This window comes from Anolis carolinensis, unplaced genomic scaffold (genome assembly GCF_035594765.1).
Source record: "Anolis carolinensis isolate JA03-04 unplaced genomic scaffold, rAnoCar3.1.pri scaffold_36, whole genome shotgun sequence".
NCBI classification, from domain to species: Eukaryota; Metazoa; Chordata; class Lepidosauria; order Squamata; family Dactyloidae; genus Anolis; species Anolis carolinensis.
The window spans coordinates 244,965-267,810 of record NW_026943845.1 but is presented as its reverse complement, the minus strand read 5'-3'; the positions used below and the strand labels follow the sequence as shown (position 1 = coordinate 267,810).

At 42.4% G+C, this 22,846-nt stretch overlaps 1 protein-coding gene across 1 annotated transcript; it reads right to left on the bottom strand.

Moving 5' to 3' along the window:
• Positions 1-242: 242 nt before the first annotated feature.
• On the bottom strand, positions 243-21,966 carry tmem145 (transmembrane protein 145; the record flags this gene model as incomplete). The annotated part of the gene is given in 9 exon segments (XM_062966845.1): positions 243-323; positions 2,166-2,234; positions 2,396-2,467; positions 5,389-5,473; positions 6,726-6,827; positions 8,266-8,352; positions 9,884-9,961; positions 14,770-14,844; positions 21,561-21,966. Coding segments are annotated over 9 exon segments (754 nt in total), but the record flags the coding sequence as incomplete, so codon positions are not given.
• Between the last annotated feature and the right edge of the window lie 880 nt (positions 21,967-22,846).

Here is a 22,846-nt window from a genome sequence, read left to right as displayed (position 1 = left end):
AAGGGGGAAAGGGAGGGAAGAAGGACATATGGGAAGGAAGGAAGGAATGAGAAAAGGAAGGAAAGAGAAGGGGGAAAGGGAGAGAAGGCGAGAAGAAAAGAAGGAGAAGGAGAAACGGAAAGCATTAAGCAGCATGCCCAGGACTGCAAAGGCAGGACCGAGCCCTGCCCGGCATCCCGGCAGTGCGCCTGTCCGTCTGTCCGTCCGTCCGTCCCCGTCTCGTGGCCCGTGGTTCTTCTCACCCAGGATCTTGAGGCTTCCGTTCCCGACCCCGTCGCTGGCGTATTGTCCCCAGTAGATGCAGAAGAACATCAGGCTGAGAACTGCAAGGAGAGGCGGACGAGGATCAGGAAGATCATGCTTTGGTCTGGCGATAACACAGAATCCCCAGACATGGCCGGAGAGGCTTTGGACCAATTATTATTATTATTATTTATTTGCTCTATTTATATCCCACTTTTCTCGACCCCGAAGGGGACTCGAGGCGGCTTTACATATGGCAACTACTTGATGCCTTTGGACAACAGACAATTAAATACATTCAATTTGAAATGTAAATATTAAGTGTTAAAAAGCACATGAAAACATATAAACATTATAATCACTGTTATATCACACCATCCATAAGTCAGATGTGACTTCAAAGCACACAACAACAACAAACCCCAAAATTCTGTCAAGAGCTGTTAGAGGTAAAGTGGGATTGAAATAATAATAATAGTAATAATAATAAGAAGAAGAAATTTATTGATGCTCCAACCAATGGTCATATGCATTTACAAGAACAACATCAAACGTAATAATGATGATGATGATGATGATAATAATAATAATGAAATCCATCATATATAAATTGTTTGCTGTGTTATACTATGTCTTTGTGTCAATAATAATAATAATAAGAAGAAGAAATCCATCGTATATATCTCATTTGCTGTGTTATACTACGTCTTTGTGTCAATAGTAATAATAATAATAATAATAATAATAATAATGAAATCCATCATATATAAATTGTTTGCTGTGTTATACTATGTCTTTGTGTCAATAATAATAATAATAAGAAGAAGAAATCCATCGTATATATCTCATTTGCTGTATTATACTACGTCTTTGTGTCAATAGTAATAATAATAATAATAATAATAATAATAATAATAATGAAATCCATCATATATAAATTGTTTGCTGTGTTATACTATGTCTTTGTGTCAATAATAATAATAAGAAGAAGAAGAAGAAGAAGAAATCCATCCTATATATCTCATTTGCTGTGTTATACTACGTCTTTGTGTCAATAGTAGTAATAATAATAATAATAATAATAATAATAATAATAATATGAGATCCATCATATATATATTGTTTGCTGTGTTATACTATGCCTTTGTGTCAATAATAATAATAATAATAATAATAATAATTTAGATATGGCTTCAAGGCACACAACAACAACAACAACAAAATAATAATAATAATAATAATAATAATAATAATAATAATAATAATAATAATAATAATAATAATTTAGATATGGCTTCAAGGCACACAACAACAAAATAATAATAATAATTATTATTATTATTATTATTTAGATATGGCTTCAAGGCACACAACAACAACAAAATAATAATAATAATAATTATTATTATTATTATTTAGGTATGGCTTCAAGGCACACAACAACAACAAAATAATAATAATTTAGATATGGCTTCAAGGCACACAACAACAAAATAATAATAATAATTATTATTATTATTATTATTATTTAGATATGGCTTCAAGGCACACAACAACAACAAAATAATAATAATAATAATAATAATTATTATTTAGATATGGCTTCAAGGCACACAACAACAACAAAATAATAATAATTTAGATATGGCTTCAAGGCACACAACAACAACAAAATAATAATAATAATAATTATTATTATTATTATTATTATTTAGATATGGCTTCAAGGCACACAACAACAACAACAAAATAATAATTATTATTATTTAGATATGGCTTCAAGGCACACAACAACAACAAAATAATAATAATTTAGATATGGCTTCAAGGCACACAACAACAACAACAACAACAACAACAACAACAACGTGTCCCCCAAATTCAAGACATAAAGGATCCAAATACGAAGGCCGGTCTCTCACCTTCCACTCCGGCCGCCATCATGAACATCTTGTACGTCGTGTGCAGCAGCTGCCTCCCTTTCAACAGATCTGGGAATAATAAAAAATAAGTGGGAGGAAGCCATGGGAAAAGGCTTGCATTGCAAAGGGTTGGACTAGATGGCCTCTGGGGTGCTCTCTCTCCTAGAGCGTTATTGGCATCCCTCTCCTTCTGCTTTGGATTCAGAGATCAGGACGATGGTTTGACTCACAGCCAAAGTAGCAGGAAATGACGAGGATCAGGATGAAGATGAGCAGGAAGGTGATGTCCGTCTCCAGGATCCCTGAAATGGCAAGAAAGGAGATTCCGCCTCAACACCCAGAAGAACGCCTTGTGCCTGGACTGGATGGCCTTTGGGGGCCCCTTCCAACTCCAGGATTCTAAAATATATCTAATCATATCTGTGGCTGGGTGGCCATCTGTCGGGAAGGATTGCATGGTGCAGAAGGAGGTTGGTCTGGATGGCCTTCTAACTCTAGGATTCTGTGATAATCATATATATATATATATATATATATATATATATATATATATATATATATATATATAATTATATCAATATATCTATATATATAAAAGAGTGATGGCATCACGGCAATTCACAAAACAACAAAAGTACAGGCCCCCCAACCTCAAAATTTGACAACACAACCCATCATCCACGCCTCAAGGTTGATACAACAAAAAGAAAAGAAAAATAAAGTCCTAATTAGAGGGAGAGCAATAATTTTTTTTATCCAATTGCTGCCAGTTTAGAGGGCTAATCTCTGCCCACTTGGTTGCCTAGCAACCAAGGGACAGCCAGGCTTCAGTTAGGGGACAGGCTGATTTAGGCCTCACTTAGGCTTCTTCCACAGATTATCTAATTTGCACTGGATTATATGGCAGTGTAGACTCAAGGCCCTTCCACACAGCTATATAACTCATTTATAATCTTATATTATCTGCTTTGCACTGGATTATCTTGACTCCACACTGCCATATAATCCACTTCAATGTGCATTTTATACAACTGTGAAGAAAGGGCCTCAGATAATCCAGTTCTGAGCAGATAATTTAAGATTAGAAATATACAGTAGAGTCTCACTTATCCAATATAAACAGGCCGGCAAGTGAATATGTTGGTTAATAAGAAGGGATTCAGGAAAAGCCAATTAAACATCAAATTAGGTAATCGTTATACAAATTAAGCACCAAAACATCGTATTATACAACAAATTTGACAGAAAAAGTAGTTCCATGCGCAGTAATGCTATGTAGTATTTACCGTAGAGTCTCACTTATCCAACACTCGCTTATCCAACGTTCTGGATTATCCAACGCATTTTTGTAGTCAATGCTTTCAATATATCGTGATATTTTGGTGCTAAATTCGTAAATACAGTAATTACTATATAGCATTACTGTGTACTGAACTACTTTTTCTGACAAATTTGTTGTCTAACATGATGTTTTGGTGTTTCATTTGTAAAATCATAACTTAATTTGATGTTTAATAGGGTTATCCTTAATTCCTCATTATCCAACATATTCGCTTATCCAACGTTCTGCCGGCCCATTTATGTTGGATAAGTGAGACTCTACTGTACTGTATTTACAAATTTACTACTAAAATATCACAATTAATTTAAAACACTGACTACAAAAACATTGATTATGAAAAGGCAGACTGCGTTGGATAATCCAGAACGTTGTATAAGCGAATGTTGGATAAGTGAGATTCTTCTTTAATATGAAATAATTACTGGGATAGAATAATGCAGGTAACGCCGCTCCATGTAGTCATCCCACATGACCTTGGAGGAGTCTACGGACAACGCCCGCTTTTCGGCTTAGAAATGGAGATGAGCACCAACCCCCTGAGTCAGACATGACTGGACTTAACATCAGGGGAAACCTTTACCCTTTACCTTAACTACCGCCAATTCCTCAATACTTTATTTCCCATACCACCAGACTTCGCCACAGCAACGCGTGGCCGGGCACAGCTAGTCTATATATATAAAAGAGTGATGGCATCAGGGCAGCGGACAAAACAACAAAACTACAGGCCCCCCAACCTCAAAATTTGACAACACAACCCATAATTCATGGCTCTAGGTTGATACAACAAAAAAGAAAAGAAATATAAAGTCCTAATTACAGGGAGAGGAATAATAGTTTTTATCCAATTGCTGCCAGTTTGAAGGCTAAGCTCCGCCCACTTGGTCTCCTAGCAACCTCCTCAGCCCAGGGGACAGGCACAGTTAGGCCTCACTTAGGCCTCTTCCACAGATTATCAGATTTTAACTGAATTATATGGCAGTGTAGACTCAAGGCCCTTCCACACAGCTATATTACTCATTTAGAATTTTATATTATCTGCTTTGAACTGGATTATCTTGACTCCACACTGCCATATAATCCACTTCAGTGTGCATACTAAACATAAAGACAACCATACAACAGACATTCAATACCACCACGACCTCAACAATTTCTCACCAACACCACCAGACAAGCCAAAGCAACACGTGGCCGGGCACAGCTAGTTATATCATAATATACAGTTTTGCATTTCCATGTTTTTATGATAGAACCTATTCGGAAACAACATTTATCAACCAGGAACAAAAATCATAGTGTTACATAGTGTAATGTATTATAATTGTATAATAATATAATACAGTAGAGTCTCACTTATCCAAGCTAAACGGGCTGGCAGAATGTTGGATAAGCGAATATCTTGGATAATAAGGAGGGATTAAGGAAAAGCCTATTACACATCAAATTAGGTTATGATTTTACAAATTAAGCACCAAAGCATCATGTTATACAACAAATTTGACAGAAAAAGTAGTTCAATACGCAGTAATGCTATGCAATAATTACTGTATTTACGAATTTAGCACCAAAATATCACGATGTATTGAAAACATTGACGACAAAAATGGCTTGGATAATCCAGAGGCTTGGATAAGCGAAGCTTGGATAAGTGAGACTCTACTGTATGTTATTATATTATGATTACAATATATTACATTATATATATATATATATATAGAGAGAGAGAGAGAGAGAGAGAGAGAGAGGCTTGTATGGGTGTTAGGAATTGTGGGAGTTGTAGTCCAAAACACCTGGGGGACCAAAGTTTGCAATACAGATGCTTTGGGATCCTTTAAATCCCTTGAATCCTATAAAACAGCAATTTGGAAAGGGAGTTACCGAACTCATCCGCGGAGAAGTGCCGGGTCCAGAAGGATTTCCCGTTGGTCAGGATCATCTCGTAATCCAGCTCCAGCCCATCGCCCTGCCGAGGAAAAGAGGAAAAAGCATCTGAAAACTTCAGTTTCTGAGTGTTGAGAAGATGAGGAAGGAGAGGCTGGAAGACATTCAGAGGACCTGTCAAACCTCTGGTTAGCTTCACCTTGCTAAAGACACCAGGCTGCACACACATCGTAGTCTTTTGTAGTTTATTAGGAAATAAGAGGTAAAAGTTCATAAAAGGTAAAAGCTGGTTTTCCTTAAAATAAACCGTTCCTTTTTTTAAGCCTCCCAAAAGGATTTATTTTGGTATTATTTCCCCTATGGGCCACAACAAAGGTCTAGTTTTGCCTGCCTTGAATTTATGTACCTTGCATTTCCATATCTCGGTGGAATTGTTTCAGAGACTTTTCCTAAAGGGATTTTTGGACTTTTGGCTTTTATGGACGTAACTCTTTGAACTCAGATTCCCCGTTTTTACTATTTGCTTGCTTTTCATAGATCCAGCTTTTATAATACTACGACTGTGTGATGTATTATTATTATTATTATTATTATTATTATTATTATTATTATTTTATTATGACACAGCAAACAAGATAGATATGCTGGATTTCGTATCAAAAAATCACAAGTCGAACACTTCCCAAGTGTCTAGGACTGTGTGATGTATTATTATTATTATTATTATTATTATTATTATTATTATTATTATTACTATTATTATTATTATTTTATTATGACACAGCAAACAAGATAGACATGCTGGATTTCGTATCACAAAACCACAAGTTGAACACTTCCCAAGTGTCTAGGACTGTGTGATGTATTATTATTATTATTATTATTATTATTATTATTATTATTGTATGACACAGCACACAAGATAGACATGCTGGGTTTCGTATCACAAAATCACAAGTCGAACACTTCCCAAATGTCTAGGACTGTGTGATGTATTATTATTATTATTATTATTATTATTATTATTATTATTATTTTATTATGACACAGCACACAAGATAGACATGCTGGGTTTCGTATCACAAAATCACAAGTCGAACACTTCCCAAGTGTCTAGGACTGTGTGATGTATTATTATTATTATTATTTTATTATGACACAGCAAACAAGATAGACATGCTGGATTTCGTATCACAAAACCACAAGTCGAACACTTCCCAAGTGTCTAGGACTGTGTGATGTATTTTCGGATGATGCGTGGAGATCCCAGTAGGGTGGCCTATTATTATTATTATTATTGTTGTTGTTGTTGTTGTTGGGGGAAATAGACTCACCCCGCACTTGCTGAGAGCCACGTACCACCACCGTTCGCGGACGGAGCGGAAACTTCGGCCGCTGGCACAGCTCAGGTATCGCTCCGAGTTTTCCATCAAAAGCTGAGAAAAAAAGAGAAAAGGAAAATAGAAAATTGAAGTGTGTGTGTGTATATATATATATATACTGTATACACTTGAGTATGAGCCGACCCGAATATAAGCCGAGGCACCTAATTTTACCACAAAAGAACTGGGAAAACATTGACTCTAGTATAAGCTGAGAGTGGTAAATTTCAGAAATAAAAATAGATACCAATAAAATCACATTAATTGAGGCATCAGTAGGTTCAATGTTTTTGAATATTTACATAAAGCTCAAATTTAAGATAAGACTGTCCAACTCTGATCAAATCATGATTCTCATCTTCTTCAATGTAAATGTGCTTATGTATCCTTTGAATAATAATAGAGTAAAATAATACATGCAATAATAATAATAATAATTAAAAAAATACAGGAAAATAATACATGTAATAGTAAATAGAGTAAAATAATAAATGCAATAATAATAAGATCAGAGTGAAATAATAAATGCATTAATGATAATAATAATAGAGCAAAATAAATGTAATAGTAGCAACAATAATAGAGAAAAATAATACATGTAATAATAATAATAAATACAGGAAAATAATACATGTAATAATAAATTGAGTAAAATAATAAATGCAATAATAATAATAAGATCAGAGTCAAATAATAAATGTATTATTAATAATAATAAAAATAGAGTAAAATACAGTAGAGTCTCACTTATCCAACATAAATGGGCCGACAGAATGCTGGATAAGCAAATATGTTGGATAATAAGGGGAGATTAAGGAGAAGCCTATTAAACATCAAATTAGTTTATGATTTTACAAATTAAGCACCAAAACATCATGTTATACAACAAATTTGACAGAAAAAGTAGTTCAATATGCAGTAATGCTACGTAGTAATTATTGTATTTATGAATTTAGAATCAAAATATCACAATATCACAACATTGACTACAAAAATGCATTGGATAATCCAGAACGTTGGATAAGCGAGGCTTGGATAAGTGAGACTCTACTGTAATAAGATCAGAGTGAAATAATAAATGTATTAATAATAATAAAAATAGAGTAAAATAAACGTAATAGTAGCAACAATAATAGAGAAGAAGAATAAATGTAATAATACCAATAATAACAGAGAAAAATAATAAATGTACCATATATTCTCGAGTATAAGCTGACCCAAATATAAGCCAACCAGGACCGTCACCTGAGTATAAGCCGAGGGGGCTTTTTCAGTCTTAAAAAAGGGCTGAAAAACTAGGCTTATACTCGAGTATATACAGTATGTTGTTCAATTGATTTTTATTTGGGCAAAGGTTGGGTTATATTTGGCCCCGACCTGCGTGAAACGGGTTTTATTTTAAAACAGAGAAATCGTCTAACGTTATTCCACTCCTATGACGTGTCTGCTATAATGATGATAATGCCTGGAAAAGAGAGAGCCGTGTCCTTACTTTGCACCCGGACCAGGCGTACTGGGTGGTGAGGTTGATGACTTGGTTGTTTTCCGGACGGATGACCGACTCCTTCATCAGACAATCCTGGGAGAAGAAGGAAGAAAAGAACGTTTTCATTATTATTAGGATCATCCTTATTATTTTATTTTTCTCTCCACAAGGAAACTCTTTTGAGCTGACCGCCCAGCATCCCCAACCTAGACAACTCTGGTTTCTTTTTTTTTTTTTTAAATAATTTTATTGAGTTTCCAGATAATATTTTCAGTGAGACTGTGAGAACAAACAAAGTCATTGAAAGTATAGGTGCAGAAAGCTAATAAAAGGGGGAGAGGGAAAAGAAAGGGAAGAAAGAAAGGAGAAAGAGGTAATACAAAAAGAAAATAAAAATAAAAAAAGATTATAAAATGAAATAAAAGAGATAAAGAATAAAATTTGTCACTTCCATCTTTTACACAGATACTTGAAGTAGTTACAGTCCTTAGTCCATTTCTTTAACCCTCTATTCATATTGTCTAAGTCAATATCAGCCTATTCTCTATCTTTCCTCATTGTCGATTTATTTTCTTTAAGGGTTAAATTATCACCCTCATTTGTCTCTCCCTCAAATACTTTTTTATCTCGTCCCAGTTTGTTTGTTTTTTCGGAATGCCGTAATTATTTTTTAGTAAATATGTCAGTTTGTCCATATTCATTATTTCCAAAACCTTATTTAGCCAACAGCTCAATTTCGGGGTTTCTTTCTTTTTCCAGTAGCTGGCATATACTATTCTTGCCGCCGTAGTGAGATAACTGAAAAGGATTTCTTTATTTTTGTCACTTTTTATGTCAAGCATCCCCAAGAGAAAATATTTGGGATTCAGTTCTATATTAATTTGCAACATCTTTTGTATTTCTTGCTTAATTTTCTTCCAATAGCTTTTTGCCTCCTTGCAAGTCCACCAGCAGTGGAAAAAGGTTCCCACTTGGTCCTTGCATTTCCAGCACTTATTTGAATTTTTATTATTAAAATTTGCTAATCTTTGGGGAGTCAGATACCAGCGATGAAACATTTTAATCCAGTTTTCTTTCAATTCTATTGCATAGGTGAGTTTTAATCTGGAGTTCCAGGCAACAACTCTGGTTTCACCATGGTTTTATGTACGTAATATACATCATTTCATATATGTATATATATAGATATAAAATCCCCCCTCTCTCTATATATATATATTAGATTATACACACACACACACGTGCAAAGACACAAAATAATAATATCACAGAAGAGAGTGGGACTAGGAGAGACAGGTAATAAATAAAATTATTATTATTATTATTATTATTATTATTATTGTTATTATTATTATTGCTTTAAAAGCCGCTGCTGCTGCTGCTGCTGCTGCTGCTGTTGTTGTTGTTGTTGTTGTTGTTGTTGTTGTTGTTGTTATAGACAGGTATACTAATAGAGATCTCTAAATCCACCGGTGATCAGCATCCACTGGATTATGGGATCCAGTTAGAGAAAGGTTCTCTCTGGCTCCACTGGCATGGCTCTATAGCGGGCCAGTCTGTGGATGATGGGACCTGTTTGCAATCTTTAATGAGAAAACTGACCGCCCGCTTGACCCGAACTGACCTTATTGCCCTTCTTGTAGACGGCCGGCCATTGCGAAGGGTCGTCAAAATAGAGGAGGATGTTCTGGCAGCATTTCGCCTGCAAAAAAGGGAAGCGAGGAAGGAATAAACAGGAGATCCCGGGAGTTGTCGTTCCCCAAGGCCTTGGGCCTTCTCCCCCACAGAATGCCAACTACAACTCCCAGGATCCCCATTGCATTGGAGCTGCAAAGTGGTGCCAAACGGCCATCATTCCATACAGCGGAGGTGTGCCTTAGTGAAACTAAAACTCCCAAAGTCTCTATAGCGTCGAGTCACAAAGTGTTGTGAAACAGCATTAATTGTACAGCAGAGGTGCGCCCTTAGTGAAACTACAACACCCAGGGTTTCCATAGCACTGGGCCGTTCTACAGTGTAAATGTGCCCTTAATAAAACTACAACTCCACTGCATTGAGCCACAAAGTGTTGCCAAATCCTATTCATTCTATTCAGTATTGCAAAACCTCATTCATTCCTATAGTGTGGATGTGCTCTTAGTGAAACTACAACTCCCAGGGTCAACAGAGCATCGGGCCATGGCAGTTGCAAGTGTTGCAAAACCGCATTCGTTCTTATAGTGTGGATGCGCCCTTAGTGAAACTACAACTCCCAGGGTCAACATAGCACTGGGCCGTTCTACAGTGTAAATGTGCCCTTAATAAAACTACAACTCCACTGCATTGAGCCACAAAGTGTTGCCAAATCCTATTCATTCTATTCAGTATTGCAAAACCTCATTCATTCCTATGGTGTGGATGTGCTCTTAGTGAAACTACAACTCCCAGGGTCAACAGAGCATCGGGCCATGGCAGTTGCAAGTGTTGCAAAACCGCATTCGTTCTTATAGTGTGGATGCGCCCTTAGTGAAACTACAACTCCCAGGGTCAACATAGCACTGGGCCGTTCTACAGTGTAAATGTGCCCTTAATAAAACTACAACTCCACTGCATTGAGCCACAAAGTGTTGCCAAATCCTATTCATTCTATTCAGTATTGCAAAACCTCATTCATTCCTATGGTGTGGATGTGCTCTTAGTGAAACTACAACTCCCAGGGTCAACAGAGCATCGGGCCATGGCAGTTGCAAGTGTTGCAAAACCGCATTCGTTCTTATAGTGTGGATGCGCCCTTAGTGAAACTACAACTCCCAGGGTCAACAGAGCATCGGGCCATGGCAGTTGCAAGTGTTGCAAAACCGCATTCGTTCTTATAGTGTGGATGCACCCTTAGTGAAACTACAACTCCCAGGGTCAACAGAGCATCGGGCCATGGCAGTTGCAAGTGTTGCAAAACCGCATTCGTTCTTATAGTGTGGATGCGCCCTTAGTGAAACTACAACTCCCAGGGTCAACAGAGCATCGGGCCATGGCAGTTGCAAGTGTTGCAAAACCGCATTTGTTCTTATAGTGTGGATGCGCCCTTAGTGAAACTACAACTCCCAGGGTCAACATAGCATCGGGCCATGGCAGTTGTAATGGTTTCAAACCCGCATTCGTTCTTATAGTGTGGATGCGCCCTTAGTGAAACTACAACTCCCAGGGTCAACAGAGCATCGGGCCATGGCAGTTGCAAGTGTTGCAAAACCGCATTCGTTCTTATAGTGTGGATGCGCCCTTAGTGAAACTACAACTCCCAGGGTCAACATAGCATCGGGCCATGGCAGTTGTAATGGTTTCAAACCCGCATTCGTTCTTATAGTGTGGATGCGCCCTTAGTGAAACTACAACTCCCAGGGTCAACAGAGCATCGGGCCATGGCAGTTGCAAGTGTTGCAAAACCGCATTCGTTCTTATAGTGTGGATGCGCCCTTAGTGAAACTACAACTCCCAGGGTCAACATAGCATCGGGCCATGGCAGTTGTAATGGTTTCAAACCCGCATTCGTTCTTATAGTGTGGATGCGCCCTTAGTGAAACTACAACTCCCAGGGTCAACAGAGCATCGGGCCATGGCAGTTGCAAGTGTTGCAAAACCGCATTCGTTCTTATAGTGTGGATGCGCCCTTAGTGAAACTACAACTCCCAGGGTCAACAGAGCATCGGGCCATGGCAGTTGCAAGTGTTGCAAAACCGCATTCGTTCTTATAGTGTGGATGCGCCCTTAGTGAAACTACAACTCCCAGGGTCAACATAGCATCGGGCCATGGCAGTTGTAATGGTTTCAAACCCGCATTCGTTCTTATAGTGTGGATGCGCCCTTAGTGAAACTACAACTCCCAGGGTCAACAGAGCATCGGGCCATGGCAGTTGCAAGTGTTGCAAAACCGCATTCGTTCTTATAGTGTGGATGCGCCCTTAGTGAAACTACAACTCCCAGGGTCAACATAGCATCGGGCCATGGCAGTTGTAATGGTTTCAAACCCGCATTCGTTCTTATAGTGTGGATGCGCCCTTAGTGAAACTACAACTCCCAGGGTCAACAGAGCATCGGGCCATGGCAGTTGCAAGTGTTGCAAAACCGCATTCGTTCTTATAGTGTGGATGCACCCTTAGTGAAACTACAACTCCCAGGGTCAACATAGCATCGGGCCATGGCAGTTGCAAGTGTTGCAAAACCGCATTCGTTCTTATAGTGTGGATGCACCCTTAGTGAAACTACAACTCCCAGGGTCAACAGAGCATCGGGCCATGGCAGTTGCAAGTGTTGCAAAACCGCATTCGTTCTTATAGTGTGGATGCGCCCTTAGTGAAACTACAACTCCCAGGGTCAACAGAGCATCGGGCCATGGCAGTTGCAAGTGTTGCAAAACCGCATTCGTTCTTATAGTGTGGATGCACCCTTAGTGAAACTACAACTCCCAGGGTCAACAGAGCATCGGGCCATGGCAGTTGCAAGTGTTGCAAAACCGCATTCGTTCTTATAGTGTGGATGCGCCCTTAGTGAAACTACAACTCCCAGGGTCAACAGAGCATCGGGCCATGGCAGTTGTAATGGTTTCAAACCCGCATTCGTTCTTATAGTGTGGATGCGCCCTTAGTGAAACTACAACTCCCAGGGTCAACAGAGCATCGGGCCATGGCAGTTGCAAGTGTTGCAAAACCGCATTCGTTCTTATAGTGTGGATGCGCCCTTAGTGAAACTACAACTCCCAGGGTCAACAGAGCATCGGGCCATGGCAGTTGCAAGTGTTGCAAAACCGCATTCGTTCTTATAGTGTGGATGCGCCCTTAGTGAAACTACAACTCCCAGGGTCAACAGAGCATCGGGCCATGGCAGTTGCAAGTGTTGCAAAACCGCATTCGTTCTTATAGTGTGGATGCGCCCTTAGTGAAACTACAACTCCCAGGGTCAACAGAGCATCGGGCCATGGCAGTTGCAAGTGTTGCAAAACCGCATTCGTTCTTATAGTGTGGATGCGCCCTTAGTGAAACTACAACTCCCAGGGTCAACATAGCATCGGGCCATGGCAGTTGTAATGGTTTCAAACCCGCATTCGTTCTTATAGTGTGGATGCGCCCTTAGTGAAACTACAACTCCCAGGGTCAACAGAGCATCGGGCCATGGCAGTTGCAAGTGTTGCAAAACCGCATTCGTTCTTATAGTGTGGATGCACCCTTAGTGAAACTACAACTCCCAGGGTCAACAGAGCATCGGGCCATGGCAGTTGCAAGTGTTGCAAAACCGCATTCGTTCTTATAGTGTGGATGCACCCTTAGTGAAACTACAACTCCCAGGGTCAACAGAGCATCGGGCCATGGCAGTTGCAAGTGTTGCAAAACCGCATTCGTTCTTATAGTGTGGATGCGCCCTTAGTGAAACTACAACTCCCAGGGTCAACAGAGCATCGGGCCATGGCAGTTGCAAGTGTTGCAAAACCGCATTCGTTCTTATAGTGTGGATGCGCCCTTAGTGAAACTACAACTCCCAGGGTCAACAGAGCATCGGGCCATGGCAGTTGCAAGTGTTGCAAAACCGCATTCGTTCTTATAGTGTGGATGCGCCCTTAGTGAAACTACAACACCCAGGGTCAACATAGCATCGGGCCATGGCAGTTGTAATGGTTGCAAACCCACATTCATTCTTATAGTGTAGATGCACCCTTAGTGAAACTACAACTCCCAGGGTCAACAGAGCATCGGGCCATGGCAGTTGCAAGTGTTGCAAACCCGCATTCGTTCTTATAGTGTAGATGCGCCCTTAGTGAAACTACAACTCCCAGGGTCAACATAGCATCGGGCCATGGCAGTTGTAATGGTTGCAAACCCGCATTCGTTCTTATAGTGTAGATGCACCCTTAGTGAAACTACAACTCCCAGGGTCAACATAGCATCGGGCCATGGCAGTTGTAATTGTTGCAAACCCACATTCGTTCTTACAGTGTGGATGCGCCCTTAGTGAAACTACAACTCCCAGGATCAACATAGCATCGGGCCATGGCAGTTGTAATGGTTGCAAACCCGCATTCGTTCTTATAGTGTAGATGCACCCTTAGTGAAACTACAACTCCCAGGGTCAACATAGCATCGGGCCATGGCAGTTGCAAGTGTTGCAAACCCACATTCGTTCTTATAGTGTAGATGCACCCTTAGTGAAACTACAACTCCCAGGGTCAACATAGCATCGGGCCATGGCAGTTGTAATTGTTGCAAACCCACATTCGTTCTTACAGTGTGGATGCGCCCTTAGTGAAACTACAACTCCCAGGGTCAACATAGCATTGGGCCATGGCAGTTGCAAGTGCTGCAAACCCACATTCGTTCGTATAGTGTAGATGCACCCTTAGTGAAACTACAACTCCCAGGATCAACATAGCATCGGGCCATGGCAGTTGCAAGTGTTGCAAAATCGCATTTGTTGTATAGTGTAGATGCGCCCTTAGTGAAACTACAACTCCCAGGATCAACAGAGCAAATGCAAAAAGAGACGTACCTCCGGGTATCGGAACTGGAAGTCGAGGCGTCCATAGTCGGAGAGGAAGCAGAAGCGCGTGAGGAAGACCCAGTCCTGGGAGGAAGGCAAAGAGATCCCGGTCAATGTGGGTCTGACACCGGGTGCGTCTACACGGCGGCCTCAACGCAGTTTGACACCACTTTGAATGCTGTGGCTCAAGGTTATGGGACCCACACGCTTGGGCACAGAAGGCTAAAGGGCTTGCAAACTACAACTCCCAGGATTCTGTTGCATTGAGCCAAGCGGTGTCAAACTGCATTAACTGCACTGTGTAGATGTCGCCTGGATCATGACAGATCTACAGATTCCCCCTCCTCATTATTAACATTATTAGGGATGTAGAGATTCCTCATCACCATCATCATTAAGGATCTAGAGATTCCTCCTCCTCCTCATCATCATCATTAAGGATCTAAAGATTCCTCATCATCATCATCATCATCATCATCAAGGATCTAGAGATTCCTCATCACCATCATCATCATTAAGGATCTAGAGATTCCTCCTCCTCATCATCATCATCATTAAGGATCTAGAGATTCCTCCTCATCATCATCATCATCATTAAGGATCTAAAGATTCCTCCTCCTCATCATCATCATCATCAAGGATCTAGAGATTCCTCCTCATCACCATCATCATCATTAAGGATCTAGAGATTCCTCCTCCTCATCATCATCATCATTAAGGATCTAGAGATTCCTCCTCATCATCATCATCATCATTAAGGATCTAAAGATTCCTCCTCCTCATCATCATCATCATTAAGGATCTAGAGATTCCTCCTCATCATCATCATCATCATTAAGGATCTAAAGATTCCTCCTCCTCATCATCATCATCATTAAGGATCTAGAGATTCCTCATCACCATCATCATCATTAAGGATCTAGAGATTCCTCCTCCTCATCATCATCATCATTAAGGATCTAGAGATTCCTCATCACCATCATCATCATTAAGGATCTAGAGATTCCTCATCATCATCATCATCATCATTAAGGATCTAAAGATTCCTCCTCCTCATCATCATCATCATTAAGGATCTAGAGATTCCTCATCACCATCATCATCATCATTAAGGATCTAGAGATTCCTCCTCATCACCATCATCATCATTAAGGATCTAGAGATTCCTCATTATTATTATTATTATTATTATTATTATTATTATTATTATTATTAATATTATTATAGAAATTCCTCCTCCTCCTCATTTTCATCATTACTATTATGAGGGATCTGCAATGCGATCCTAGGATCGGCCTCCAGCGACCACTTGGGACCGCAACTCTGCCGATCCCCAATGGCTGTGTGTTTGCAGGGGATGCTGGGACTTGTAGTCCAACGCCTTTCCCCTGAGCTTGTAGGAATTTGCACACCCAGCAAATGGGGAATTGTAGCGCAATTGGACGTTGGAAAAATGAGGCCAGCATATCTATATTTTGGGAGAGATTAGCCTCAGCCTTAACTGAACCCAGCTTGCAAGTTACATAAACGTTGTCGTCGTCGGCAGCCTCAAGCTGGGCTCCATCCCATTACCATTATCTACGCTGCTTGACGGCCCAAACAACTGCCATAAACAGGAGATGAATTAGCATCGCTAATTGAATGGAGCGCAAGGCACCAACAAAGGGAGGTGGGCCTCTTATTAGTATTGGGGTGTTAATCTCATTCAACATTATTATTATCATTATTATTATTGTATGACACAGCAAACAAGATAGATATGCTGGATTTCGTATCACAAAACCACAAGTCGAACACTTCCCAAGTGTCTAGGACTATGTAATATTATTATTATTATTATTGACACAACGACGTTGTATGACACAACAAACAAGATAGATATGCTGGATTTCGTTTCGCAAAACCACAAGTCGAACACTTCCCAAGTGTCTAGGACTGTGTGATGTATTTTCGGATGATGCGCGCAGATCCCAGTCGGGTGGCCTTTTGCAGTTGGCAGATTGTGATTTTGTCAATGTCTATTGTTTCCAAATGCCGGCTGAGATCTCTTGGCACGGCACCCAGTGTGCCCATCACCACCGGGACCACCTGCACTGGTTTCTGCCAGAGTCTTTGCAGTTCAATCTTGAGGTCCTGAGAGCGGCTGAGTTTTTCCTGTTGTTTGTCATCAATGCGATTGTCACCTGGGATGGCGACATCAATGATCCAAACCTTTTTCTTTTCCACAACTGTGATGTCTGGTGTGTTGTGTTCCAGAACTTTGTCAGTCTGGATCCGGAAGTCCCACAGTATCTTTGCGTGCTCATTTTCCAATACTTTTGCAGGTTTGTGGTCCCACCAGTTCTTTGCTGCTGGGAGGTGGGACTTGAGGCATAAGTTCCAATGAATCATTTGGGCCACATAGTTGTGCCTCTGTTTGTAGTCTGCCTGTGTGATTTTCTTACAGCAGCTGAGGATATGATCCATGGTTTCATCAGTTTCCTTGCACATTCTGCGTTTTGGGTCATCAGCTGATTTTTCGATCTTGGCCTGAATTGCCTTTGTCCTGATGTCTTGCTCCTGGGCTGCAAGGATCAGGCCTTCTGTCTCCTTCTTCAGGTCCCATTCGTGAGCCAGAGCCAGGTCTTCTATTATTATTATTATAATTATTATTATTATTATTAATGGCCTTTGTCCTGATGTCTTGCTCCTGGGCTGCAAGGATCAGGCCTTCTGTCTCCTTCTTCAGGTCCCATTCGTGAGCCAGAGCCAGGTCTTCTATTATTATTATTATTATTATTATTATTATTATTATTATTATTGTTAATTGCCTTTGTCCTGATGTCTTGCTCCTGGGCTGCAAGGATCAGGCCTTTTGTCTCCTTCTTCAGGGTCCCATTCGTGAGCCAGAGCCAGGTCTTCTATTATTATTATTATTATTATTATTATTATTAATTGCCTTTGTCCTGATGTCTTGCTCCTGGGCTGCAAGGATCAGGCCTTCTGTCTCCTTCTTCAGGGTCCCATTCGTGAGCCAGAGCCAGGTCTTCTATTATTATTATTATTATTATTATTATTATTAATTGCCGTTGTCCTGATGGCTTGCTCCTGGGCTGCAAGGATCAGGCCTTTTGTCTCCTTCTTCAGGGTCCCATTTGTGAGCCATAGTCAGGTCTTCTCCTCATCAGCTTTTCCTTCAATTTTGTCAAGGAACTTTCCATGCAATGTTTTGTTGTGCCAGCTGTCAGCTCTAGTTTGTAGTGCGGTTTTCTTGTACTGATTCTTTGTCTGCTGTGCTTAGAGGAGTTTCTGATTTTTGATATTATTATTATTATTATTATTATTATCATTATCATTACTAGTAATGCACTTTGCAAATGGGTGGTAAGGCAAGGGCACCATTGACGGGTTCAATGCATGCAGATCCATACGTTGCAAGCGGCATTATTCAGACCAGCAGCCTTAGCCTTGACTGATGAGTCCAGTTCTGCAAATAATTTTCAAACATATCGGAAAAGAAACAGAAACGGGATGGATTTGGGCCCAATTAAAATGGCAAAAGATATATATATATATCTTATGCCGTTTTAATCGGACCCCAGTCCATCGCCTTTCCCGCGTCTTTTCCAAAAGAAAAGAACGCTTTCTTGCAAATTCCTTGCAATGTTTCTCCAAACTGTTTGCTGCAGGAGGAGGAAGAGGGTCCAGCCTCCTTCCCCTTAAAAATCCCCGGTTCCCATGGCAACAGCCCATGCTCGGCGTTTCCACGGAAACCGTACCGGAGGCTGAAGAAGGCCAAAGAGAAAAGGGAGCAAACCGGTCAAAGCCAAGGGCCCGGCCCGGCCCGTCTTGCCAAAAAGGCAGCCTTGGAGCAGCAGAACCAACCCAATGCAGGACACCCTTCAGTCCCACAGATAGTGATTCACATGAAGCATTGCTTTCTATGTTTCAGGAAGAGCCCAGATCTGGATTTTTTTTTGGGAAGCCTTTCTCTTCTTCTCTCCTCTTTCTTTCCACTGTTTTCTGCAACCTGTTGGATAAGCGAGACTCTGCTGCGCATGACTCTACCGCCCATGACTCTACCGCCATGACTCTACTGCTATGACTGTACCACCATGACTCTGCCGCGCATGAGTCTACTGCCATGACTCTGCCGCGCATGACTCTACCGCATATGAATCTGCCACCATGACTCTACCACACATGACTCTGCCGCGCATGACTCTGCCGCATATGAATCTGCCGCCATGACTCTGCCGCGCATGACTCTGCTGCGCATGACTCTAACTTGCATGACTCTTCCACGCATGACTCTTCTACGCATGACTCTGCCACGCATGGCTCTACCGCCATGACTCTACTGCGCATTGACTCCACTGCCATGACTCTACCAAGCATGACTCTGCCGCCATGACTATCGCCATGACTCTACCACGCATGACTCTAACGTGCATGACTCTTCCACTCATGACTCTTCTACGCATGACTCTACCACGCATGACTCTACCACCATGACTCTACCGTGCATGACTCTGCCATGCATGACTGCTGCGCATGACTCTACCGTGCATGACTGTTCCACGCATGACTCTTCTACGCATGACTCTACCACGCATGGCTCTACCGCGCATGGCTCTACCGCCATGACTCTACCGCCATGACTCTACCACGCATGACTCTGCCACCATGACTCCACCGCGCATGACTCCACTGCCATTACTCTACCACGCATGACTCTACCGCGCATGACTTACCACGCATGACTCTACCGCGCATGTCTCTACTGCGCATGACTCTATCCTGCGCAAGACTCTGCCACGCATGACTGCCACGCATGACTCTGCCGTGCGTGACTCTACCGCGCATGACTCTACTGTGCCTGACAACTTGCACCCTCATACTTGCCCCCTCAGTTTGCTTCTGACACGATAAAGAAATCCAGTCCATCACAGAGGCCAGGCACGGGTCCAGGAACCAAGGGACGCAGAATCCTAGAATCCTAGAGTTGGAAGAGACCTCATGGGCCATCCAGTCCAACCCCGTTCTGCCGAGAAGCAGGAAATTGCATTCAAAGCACCCCCGACAGATGCCCATCCAGCCTCTGCTTAAAAGCCTCCAAAGAAGGAGCCTCTACCACAGTCCGGGGCAGAGAGTTCCACTGGTGAACAGCCCTTCTCACTGTGAGGAAGTTCTTCCAGATGTTCTGGTGGAATCTCCTTTCCTGTAGTTTGAAGCCATTGTTCCACTGCGTCCTAGTCTGCAGAGGCCCCTTCATCACCATCATCATCATCATCACAGGCAAGAAAAGGGGGGAAGCTGCTCTTGCAAGACCCAGGCCCCTTCGTCACTATGTATGGCCTTCCTCACTAATCATCATCACCATCATCCTCCTCATCAGGAAAGAGGGGGTACCTTTGCAAGACCCAAAGGCCCTTCTTCATCACCCCCATCATCATCATCATCATCATCATCATCGTCGTCTTGCTCTTGCAAGAACCAAAGGCCCATCATCATCCTCATCATCATCATCATCATCATCTTGCTCTTGCAAGACCTAAAGGCCCATCATCATCATCATCATCATCATCCTCCTCCTCCTCTTTATCATCATCTTGCTCTTGCAAGATCTAAAGGCCCATCATCATCATCATCATCATCATCATCATCATCATCATCACCCCCATCATCATCATCATCTTGCTCTTGCAAGACCCAAAGGTCCATCATCATCATCATCATCATCACCCCCATCATCATCATCACCATCATCATCTTGCTCTTGCAAGACCCAAAGGCCCTTCTTCATCATCCTCCTCCTCCTCAGCCATGGCCAGACCCAAAGGCCCCTTCTTCATCACCCCCATCATCATCCTCATCCTCATCGTCTTGCTCTTGCAAGACCCAAAGGCTCTTCTTCATCATCATCACTACCACCACCATCATCATCACAAGCCATGGCCAGACCCAGAGGCCCCTTCTTCATCTCCCCCATCATCATCATCATCATCATCATCATCATCATCATTGTCTTGCTCTTGCAAGACCCAAAGGCCCTTCTTGAACATCATCATCATCACCACCACCACCATCATCATCACAAGCCATGGCCAGACCCAGAGGCCCCTTCATCCTCATCATCCTCATCGTCTTGCTCTTGCAAGACCCAAAGGCCCTTCATCATCACCCTCATCATCCTCCTCAGCCATGGCCAGACCCAAAGGCCCCTTCTTCATCACTCCCATCATCATCATCATCATTGTTTTGCTCTTGCAAGACCCAAAGGCCCTTCTTTATCATCATCCCTACCACCATCATCATCATTAGCCATGGCCAGACCCAGAGGCCCCATCTTCATCACCCCATCATCATCATCATAATCATCATCATCGTCTTGCTCTTGCAAGACCTAAAGGCCCATCATCATCATCATCTTCTTCATCATCCTCATCGTCTTGGTCTTGCAAGGCCCAGAGGCCCTTCATCATCCTCATCCTCCTCCTCAGCCATGGCCAGACCCAAAGGACCCTTTTTCATCATCATCATCTTCTTCATCATCCTCATCGTCTTGGTCTTGCAAGGCCCAGAGGCCCTTCATCATCCTCATCCTCCTCCTCAGCCATGGCCAGACCCAAAGGCCCCTTCTTCATCACCCCCATCCTCATCATCATCATCTTCTTCATCATCATCATCATCATCATCGCCTTGCTCTTGGTCTTGCAAGACCCAGAGGCCCTTCATCCTCCTCCTCCTCCTCCTCCTCCCTGTCCAGACCCAGAGCCCCCCCCCCTCCCCTGCCCCCCCCCCCTTGGCCGCAGGCTCACCTCCTTGGTGCGGATCCTGCCCTTGACGTACTTGGCCCGGCAGGCCTCGGGCGGGAGGAGCTGGAGGGCGGCCACGAGCCACAGCGCGCCCCCCACCAGCCCCATCCTCCTCCTCCGCCCCTGCGCGCGCACGAGGAAGGCAGGCACGGGCGCGCCCCCGAGGCAGCCAGGAAGGAAGGAGAGAGAGAGAGAGGGATGCGGGGAGGCTTCCGAGCAGAGACCCGGGCGGGGAGCCGTTGCCCCGACGCTCTCTCTGCATTCCGAGCACGTCCTTCCTCCCCCCCTCCCTCCCTCCCCTCTCCTTCCTTCCTTCCTCCTCCTCGTTTCCCTTCCTTTCAGCTTCCTGTTCCCTTCCCTCTCTCCTTCCTCTCTTCCCTTTCCTTCCTTCCTTCCTTCCTTCCTTCCTTTTTTCCCCTTCTTCCCTTCCTTTCCCCTTCCTTCCTTCCTTCCTTCCTTCCTTCCTTCTTTGCTTCTCTCCTACTTTTCCTTCCCTCCTCTTTTCCATTCCTTCCTTTTTTCTCCCCTTCTTCCTTTCCTTTCCTTGCCTTTCCTTCCCTTCCTTTGCCCTTCTTTCCTCCATCCCTTTCCTTTTTTCTCCTCCCTCCTTCTTCTCACTTCCCTTTCTTTCCCCTTTTTCCTGTTCTTCCCTCCATACTTCACTCTTTTTCCTTTTCTTTCCTTCCTTCCTCACTCCCTCCCTTCCTCCTTTCCTTCCTGGCCTCCTCCCTCTCTTCCCTTTCTTCCCCTTCCTTCTTTCCTTCTTTGCTTCCCCCCTACTTTTCCTTCCCTCTTTTTCTCTTTCCCCTTCCTTCCTTTCCTTCCTTCTTTGCTTTCTTCCTCCTTCCATTTCTTTTCCTTTCCTTCCTTCCTTCCTTCATCCCTTTCCTTTTTTTCTCCTCCCTCCTTCTTCTCACGTCCCTTTCTTTGCCCTTCCCCTTCTTTTCCTTCCCTCCTTCCTTCCTCTCTTCTCTTTCTTTCCTCTTCCTTCCTTTTTCCTTTCCTTCCCCCTTCTTTTCCTTCTTTTCCTTCCCTTCCTTCCTTCCATCTTTCTTTCTTCTTCCCTTCTTCTCGCTTTCCTTTCCCCTTCTCTCTCTCCTTTCCCTTCTTTCCCTCCTCTCTTTCTTTCCTAGAGTCGGAAGGTGCCCCAAAGGCCATCCAGCCTCACCCCCATTTTGCCAAGCAGTTAAAATACAATCCGATGGATCCAGCCTAGCATCGCATTGGCCTTTTCCGCTGCTGCATCACACTCTTGGCTGATGTTCATCTTGTAGTCTAGTAAGACTCTG